Below are 8,982 nucleotides of genomic sequence, written 5' to 3'. Positions count from 1 at the left end.
CTATCCCAAGTCCAAAGTAATATAGCTCTTAAATGTTCTTGACTATATCACATTTATAACAATAAATAACAAATCACTCTACTTACAAGCTCTGATTCTACAAACCCTATATCTTGGTAAAAAAGTACGGCTTGGCCGTTTAATGTTCGTAAAACTATTACATGACATAACATATTAAACGTTAAAAGTTATTAAACGGCCAAGCCGTCTTTTTTTTACCAAGATGTAGGGTTTGTAGAATCAGAGCTTGTAAGTAGAATGATTTGTTATTTATTGTTATAAATGAGATATAGTCTAGAACATTTAAGAGCTATATTACTTTGGACTTGGGATAGGTCCCATGGCCAGCACAAATCTAAGATCAGCTAGGGGCTTGGCTCTTCTAGAGATCTCATAACTTTTTAACAGTGAAAACATTATGAACTTGTGAGTCTTGGCTAACTTTTTACATGAAATGTTTTTGGTGGGATATAAATTTTTCAAAATACTTTGATTGATTGCTTTCATTCATCATTAGTCACTTCTTTCCACTTTCCACCGCAAAGAGTAACAAACGAAACTAAAGGCATAACTTATAACTCAGTAGGTTCCTGCACCGTCAGTAATTCGTCAACTTGTGACAACTGTCACCCTTCCACACCGCTCCCTTTAGCCCTAATTCGCACGAGCGTTAAAAAAGCGTTGACGTGTGGACAGATACTTGGGAATGCATTTTGTTCTATTTGAACGCTAAAAAAGCTCTCGTGCGAATGAGGCCTTACGCAGGAGTCTCATCAGTTATCCAGAGTGAACTATCTTTCTACATTCTACATGGATATGAATTATTAATTATAATGTGTCTAATTCATAAACTAATAGTATTATTTGCATCTTTTTACACTATTATGCACTTTTCATTATTATCTACACAATCTTTTCTATTTACGTTTGCACATATGAATACCTACACTAAAAATTTTCTATCCTAAACTGACTTATTACTGTAATTGTCCGAACGTTCCTAAATCGGCACTGAAAATACAGTTTTCACTCAGTCCTCGAGGGAAATACTTATAATACTTTGGTCCACAATTGAGCACTTGATTTAACGTCTGTAGCTAATAGAGGGCATTCGGTCAATGTCAAGGAAAGCGCATTTCTGCTACGTAGTCTATATGTTCCAGATTGTGGTGTGAGCTCGTACGTCTCGGAGCCCGGGGCCTGTGGATGTTGTGATGTGAATGTGTTCGCATCACTCTGTAAGCGCCGTCACGCTGTGGACTCGACGTGTCGCTCGTCCTTCGAACACGCACGAAGCTCTCATCCCTCAGTTCTGAGGGGCTTCTGACATTATCGAGCCGATCTGGGCGATTACTCCCCCGTCTTTGTCTTTGCCACGCGCGGTCTGATTCTTGACCATACAAGTCCAATTCCCCGGAGGGTTGGAACTGACTTGTACTCTGAGTATATTTCTTCCAGCCGATCTCATACTTCTTTCTCGTATTTTCTTCGCCGCTGATTTGACGTCTCTGAGATTGATTCGAGCTACTTTCACTGGTGTCTTCGCCCGATGTGCCTAATCCTAAATCTTTATCGTCCCCGTATATCTTGTAAACGCCATTCGGATTGATATTCTTTCCATTGTATATTTGATCGTTCAGTACTAACTGAGGATGGGGTATACAATAGGGGTTCGGGAATAGTTTTTCGACCTTTGATATTTTTAGGTCTTTTTCGTGTCTTGTACAGGAACCGGGCCCGAAAAGAGACAATAGCACTGGTAAGAGGAAGAGGCCGTGCATTGCTCCAAAGAAAATAACCATGAATACCATTTTAAAGAAAACAGAGAAAATATAACTGTCCGCCAGGAGCAATGCAATGACGCCCAATATTGTACTGAATGATCCTTGAACGATTGGTAGACCTAAAGAATAAAGACATTCGCTGACTCTTTCTTTCGGATACTTTGCTTTAGATGCCATGTACGCGTAACAGATGTGAGCAGTGAAATCAACTGAAAAACCTATACACATAATCAGGTTTATCATTGATATCGAGTCCAGATTAATATCCCATAGGGCCATGTAGCCCACGACACCGATTTCTATCGATATGATACTGAAGGCCACCCATAGTGAACAGAGTATGTTCGGTATGAAAATGAAGGATGTTATCATCATCATCAAAGCACCATAACAAAGGTTCTGTATTGATGTTGGCATTACAAGCTCGAACTGCAACAAATACAAAAATATTAGTGGTTAGAAACCTCCAAGGATAAATAAATAGTTAGTCCAGTTTAAACATAAGATTTTTCAAATTTACCTGATCGAAGAACACGAAATATGGATGAAACACTGAAGCATTTAAGGGCGATTGAGCAACCACTTCCCTAAGGGCTCTGACCATTTCTTTTTCGTGGTTCGTTCCGCTGATGTTAATCGCCTGTATTAGGAATCTTGAGGCAAGAATTTGATTCCCAGCTTCGTTAAATTTGACGTCCAGTGAAAATGGATTAGCCGGGAACAACCATAACTGTAAAAGAATGGGTATATATCTTTTAATACGCCTTCAATAGGGAAACGATCTTGGCGACGTAGACGCAAGGCAGTCTTTCGTGTTTGTTTTGAGTATTTATACTAATTCAATGGTAATTTCTTATCAAAAGGTCTCAGAAAATGGGATACTTTACCTTCTGTTTGCTTTGTCCCGTAGAGATCTATTATCTCTTAATCCCGTAGATAAATCCGTTTTGCAGAAGTCTATCAATAGGACACGATCGTATTACACTAAAGGTGTCCACGCACTCGAACTGCACTGCAGCGGAACTGCGCGTCGCGTCAGCGCCCCGCACGATATTCTCTCCGCTGCAGTGCAGTTCAAGTGAGTGGGCACCTTAAGTAGTCTAAATAGTAATCTTACCTCTTTAAGATTATGTATAAAATCTTCCTCCGTGTCGATGGATACGTTCAGATAATCGTTGTTTCTGTCGACATAATTAACAAATGTTCGCAGCCACGATTCCGTGTACAATGAGTTCGATATGTATGACGTATTTTCTAATTTTTGCGTTAAGTTTTCCACCTCGTCCTGAATCATTGGATCTGAATAGTTGTAGTTTCCGCTTATCACAACCTGAAAGGTATCAAAAGTTCAACCATCTTTTGCCAAAGTTGAGTCATTTATATCAATTTTCAAGTCTCAGCTCAGACATCAGGATTTCATAAGATGGACTGTTTTCCTAGTTTGGCAGAACATTTAAATCGTTGGTGATTAATAAGCTTTGGATCGACTAAATTATCCAGTGAAAATAACCTTTCAGTGATATATTACGGACATTATACTGTCTCGTCGTTGTCATCGAACCCGGTTGTTATCGCGTACATCACACTGATGAATTATCGTTACCTTAACTTGGAAAGTTAATTCAATTTATGTTACAATTACATCGTTATCGGATTTTGCGGAAGCCGTTAATTGCTTCTTGTGTCGCCTCGAAATATATCTACTGTCATTGACTTTAATGCGTAAGTATCCTGTTAAACTTACGTAGGTTTAAATAAGAAATTAGGAGACAAGTGTAAATTAAAAATTTATAACACCCCCGACAAGTGAAGGTTACAGTAACTAGAAAACAGCTGATAACTATCAAACGGCTGAACCTATTTTCTTGGATTATAGCTAAGAACACTCTCGATCAAGCCACCTTTCAAACAAAAAAAACCAAATTAAAATCGGTTCATTAGTTTAGGAGCTACGATGCCACAGACAGATACACACGTCAAACTTATAACACCCCTCTTTTTGGGTCGGGGGTTAAAAAATGGTCTTAAGTCTTAGGGTCTCGCGCAATAGTAGGTAGTCCATGTTCAAGATCATATCACATAACATTGCGTCGCGACCAAAAATGTGCGATAGAATGAATAGTTTCATAGAACATCTAATGAAGTCTAGTCTCGGACTTGGATACTACTTACTTAGTGCGCGAGATCCCTCAGTTTTAACATGTTAGGATTAATCAAAATGCAAGATAGATAGGTATATCTACCTACATCTTTGTTGTGGGTAGTTCGAAATTTATCAAATGGTAGGTAGGTACCTAAGTCTTGTAGAGTAAGGATCGGATCTAAAGTAGACAAGTCAGGAGTCTACAGTTTAAGAATGAAAAGTAAATTATTATACCTGTATTCTGTACGGAAATTCTCTGTAATATAGATCTTCACGATCAAAGAACTCGACAGAATATGAATCGACTTTCGACAGTTTCCTTCTCTCTAATCCCTCTTTTAGATTTGTTACCCCGTATCCAGCTCCAGCCAAATACGCTAAGAATACTACGATGACCAGGGCCTTGATCCAGTTGTTGTTGAGCAAATCGGCCATTGTTGTTCGAAAGAATGCCATAATGCAGTGTTCTTTGTTGTCAATCGGGTTGTCGGGGTCTGCGCTATCAATCCCGCCGCTGCAGAAGATTCGATACATCCACGATTTTTCTTCTGGAAAACACCCATTACAATTGAATTAGTTTTAACTTAGAAATTACCTCTTGGATTTTTCCATTTGGTGCATTTTGAATTGCTGGGGGTTTGTAATAAGCACAATTTGCACCAGTTCTTGTGTCCATTTATCGTACCTAAATGTTACGATTTGCCTAGCTACGTCGCGGTCGGGAAAGAATTGTACGCGTACCTATATTGTCCTGACGAGAAGATTTCAATCTGTTTGTTCGTCTGTCATTCTATATTATATGCAAAAACCGTAATTTTAACCAAACGATTGTTTGTCGGTGGCTATAGACACTTGCTTTGAAGTATTTATGGTTGCCATCCTGGCAGCTCTGCCAGGAGCTGCTTTGATGTTTCAACGAGGGAATAAACGTAGGTAGTTCCTCGTTATAGTAGAGTTGTTGGATAGTTTCCAACATTAATAATTCCATAATTCGGTGTTGCCAAGACTATATCTCCCTAATCCTTTATCCTAATAAAGGCCCAAACGCACTTACGCTGCGCTGCACGAGGCGACGCGCGGCACGTCAAATATGGTTTAAGGTGCCCACGCACTTGAACTGAACTGCAGCTGAAATGCGCGTCGCGTCAGCGCCCCGCACGATACTCTCTCTCGTCACTGCCGCGCGGGGCGCAGCGTTCAGCTGCAGTTCAGTTCGAGTGCGTGGGCACCTTTACTTATGAGTTTGTAAGTATGGAGCAAAACGCTGCCGCGTCGCGCAGCGCTGGACAAGTGCGTTAGGACTATTAATCTGAGAATAATTTCCTTGTAATATATTGGTCCTATTTGTTGGTCATTTTCCAAGATACCCAATTAATTTTAGTGGAAGAAAAATGGTGTCTAAGGTGGCATTTAAGAAAACAGTTAAAATATGTTTATGGTTACCCTTTCTCGCTCTCGATTCTGGCAATACTTTTAACCACGTGATTGTATGTCGGTTCTGCTTCTCCCGGTATCCTGAGACTGCCACGCAACCAGAGAAAAATGTGAGATGCCACACAAATGTGAAACACACAGCCAGACCTTAAATACAAAAAAAGTTATATCAACATTAATTAAGAACAATTCTAAGGAGTACCTATTTTTGTTTGACACCTTGAGCTGGTGGTAGGTTAGTCGTAAATTATGATTTTAGACGCATGACTGGATTATGTGTTTAGGTAGGTATAGGAAAGAAAATTGATTACCTGAATACATGCAGAAAATCTGCACCGAAGGGAAAGGCGAGAAAATACCGATGAAGAACGATAGCATGTCCGTTACGGACGTGATTGTAATTGATACGGCGGCCTCTGAAAGCATTTTTGCCATTCGCTCCGGCACCGGCAGCCGCGGCGAGGTGCGCCTCCAAGCCGCTAGCATTACGAACGTGTCGTCAATCCCGATTCCTGGAAAAATATTGAATTGAATATCATTATCATTATATTATCATCAAACCATCGCCATGTCACTACTGAGCAAGGCCCTTATCTCACAATGAGAAGGATTTACCTTTGAGAACATTATGATGAACTCTCAGGTGTGCAGGCTTCCTTACGATGTTTTCCTTCGCCGATAAAGTAAGTGACAGGCAGGTAAGTAGGTATTAAATTGCCTAAAATGCATCTCTAACTCCTAAAAGTTCGAGATGCGTGCCTGAAATCGAACTATAGACCTCCAGAATAGGAGTCCGACGGTTAAACCACTACCAATAGGACGGTAGGAGTTCTTGGTACTCGTAGAGCTACATCTACATAATAATTAACAGCGGAGGAATATCATACATACCAATCATTAAGAACGGTGCGGCAAGGTTGATCCCGATGAAGGATATGCCCAAATAAATAGCACAGCCAAAAGCAGCAGCAGTAGCCATCACAGCCGAAATGTTCCCCAGTAACCCTAACCAGGGTTTGGACCTGACCCAGTCACCCATCATACAGGTCACTACGGAGAAAATCCCCATCAATATAAAAGTTGAACTGAAGAAAGGTATGACCGTCCTGGTGTTCTTTTCAAGCTCATGGTCGAGTGTTCGAGATGCGAATCGAGCTATGGAAATGTGCTTGAACCGTCCCGTATCTTCAGCTATACCAACAGCATCTAAGAAGGCATCTTCCCATGCTGCACCTCTGTAAATGGAACAGTCTTTATAGTTGTTGAAATAGCAGACAAGGAACTTAACATCTACGAGTGAATATTTCAGTTCAGCGTAGCGATTTTACTCTTGTAGATAAAGCACGCACTCTTTGATAGCATTGAACCCTTTTCATAAATCTATATCGATGAAAGGTCTCAGACACTGCATAGGAACTAAATACCTACGGCTTCTAGAAGTTGTACCCAATGAAGAAACCAGATAGAACTGATGACGGTAATTAGCGATGCGAATAGAAGATGCGCGCTCTCGCCCTCAGCGTACCTGGGTAACGTACGAGTAGGTAATTCACAGATCCTTATTTCACAAAATAAGTATAGTGAATACACGCGTATTCGCGCGTTCAGTGTAACTTGCTGTATGTCGTGCAGTTTCTGTCCTTCCCTATTAGCACACTTCCTTATCTACAATCCTGACGGAAAACAGCCTAACTATTCAAGGATAATATCATGTACCAACCTACTTAAACCTTATTGTTTTTTAAACACGTTGGCCCATTATAGTCCATTAGTCCAACCGACCAAAACTATAAGTAAAGCAATTTTAAAACACATTAGGATTTCAACGGAGGAGCTAAACCACCGATTAAGAAATCATGGCCTACAAATCATTCACTATCATCAGGCTCGGACCTTTCTATTCGTATTCTTGTCGATTATTACGGCGTGTTTTGTATTCAAAAACGTTTCCTAAACCGTGTCAAGATCGGTGCCTATTATCTAAGTTATATACCTAAGTAGTGTTGCTTGTTTACTAAGTATCGGTGCTATTGAAATTGAAAACAAGTCATAAAAATCTAAGTGTAAAAGAATCGTAATCGCTTACAATAACTCTGAAGTAACGTAAAACGTTTTCCTTTTAAACCATAAATTACACTGCTGTGGACTTCGACTGTTGCGTTGCGTGTAAACTGTTTCCACAATTTATCTAACGGGTGTTTTAATGTCTCTCCGAGTTTTGACATCACTTAAAGCTTGTACAATGTACATACATACTTAAAAGTAAAGCTGTAATCTTAATAGGCCCAAATATAGGTACCTACTTAGCGTAGGTAAGCCCTTTAAGTTATATTATGTTGGATTTTGTGTAGAAAAGAAGATAAAATATACTTAGTCGTGACTTGTGTATATAATTTTATCAAGTAGATTCAAAGAAGTATGTAAGTTCTCGAAATAGCCGAGCCGATTTTGATAAAACAGTACCTAATTAATTACCCTACCTATAATTACCTAGTTAGTTGTTGTGTTACGAGTAGATAGTTACATTGAAAACCTGATATATGGAGGATAATAATATGAAGACAATAGAATGCTGATGAGCGCTGTGCCCTATTTTAGTGAAGGCTTTGAAGAGGCGGAAAGATTTAAATTTTATACCGTAATCTACGATTTTAAGTGACTTATTTACCAGCATAAGAAAGACTGACAAAATATCCATGTATTATAATTTCTTTGAGCCGTGTTGGCGCCGTTTCCGTAACGCGCTGTGAATTTCAGGCTTTTTTATTTTTTTATTTTTTATTCAGATACAGGTTATCCCTTGACTGCAATCTCACCTGGTGGTAAGTGATGATGCAGTCTAAGATGGAATCGGGCTAACCTGAAAGGGGTAGTGGTACCTAAAGGTGGCAGTTTCCTTTAAATCCATAGGTAGGTACTCCTTTCAATAGAGCAAAAAAATAGAGGGTTTTTACCTATCTTGCTGTAGTTTAGTGTCGGTTCTGAGGAACCAAACGAGCTGCACAGCTGGCACGGACACGATGACGTCATCCACGACGACGGAACCGCCGAAGTATACGGGAAACGCGTGGGCCTCCCACGTCACTGGGTTGAACATTATAGGAAATGTCAGGTTCAACTCTCCGCGCTCCACCTGAGGAAATAAAATATAATAATATTCTTTTTAACCGACTTCAAAAAAGGAGGAGGTTCTCACAGGCACAGTTTAAACAGACATGCGAGGCTGATTTTACTAAACAATGCAGGTGTTTAACATCAGTTTAATCCGTGAGCTATAATAAGATCGATTCTAGCTAGTTACGATCGATACGGGTCTCATACATAGCTCATAGCAACTTACGCATAGTAGGTTTTTATTGATAACTATCTGCGGTTTAAGTGGCCGTTACTAATGATGATACTGTCTACTGTCTATTGTCCTATCTTTACTTCGATGACTGGATCAGTTGAGTCATGATTCCATGTTAATCATTTGATGTAAGTAAATGCAAATGTTTTGCGGGTTGGTTTCTTGGTAATAATAATATTGTCACTTGGTTTTCCTTATAACTAAAACTTTATCGAATTTCTCATTTAAAAGAAGGAAAGCCTTAAATAAAATTAAATCTATAAAGGTTGCCC

At 39.6% G+C, this 8,982-nt stretch overlaps 1 protein-coding gene across 1 annotated transcript in view; it reads right to left on the bottom strand.

The window, feature by feature from the left end:
* Nucleotides 1-1,028: 1,028 nt before the first annotated feature.
* Nucleotides 1,029-8,982, bottom strand: part of LOC123881202 (patched domain-containing protein 3) — a 34,991-nt gene continuing 27,037 nt past the window's right edge. The window contains exons 4-11 of the mRNA XM_045929875.1: nucleotides 8,316-8,494; nucleotides 6,253-6,596; nucleotides 5,673-5,873; nucleotides 5,371-5,508; nucleotides 4,162-4,475; nucleotides 2,902-3,114; nucleotides 2,305-2,514; nucleotides 1,029-2,213 (exon numbers count right to left, since the gene is read on the bottom strand). Of these exons, the coding sequence (XP_045785831.1) occupies nucleotides 1,122-2,213; nucleotides 2,305-2,514; nucleotides 2,902-3,114; nucleotides 4,162-4,475; nucleotides 5,371-5,508; nucleotides 5,673-5,873; nucleotides 6,253-6,596; nucleotides 8,316-8,494 (2,691 nt within the window). The 3' untranslated portion in view covers nucleotides 1,029-1,121. The remainder of the gene's footprint in view (nucleotides 2,214-2,304; nucleotides 2,515-2,901; nucleotides 3,115-4,161; nucleotides 4,476-5,370; nucleotides 5,509-5,672; nucleotides 5,874-6,252; nucleotides 6,597-8,315; nucleotides 8,495-8,982) is intronic.

The sequence above is a fragment of the Maniola jurtina genome, chromosome 3 (assembly GCF_905333055.1).
Source record: "Maniola jurtina chromosome 3, ilManJurt1.1, whole genome shotgun sequence".
NCBI classification, from domain to species: Eukaryota; Metazoa; Arthropoda; class Insecta; order Lepidoptera; family Nymphalidae; genus Maniola; species Maniola jurtina.
This window is presented reverse-complemented; position numbering and strand designations above follow the sequence as displayed.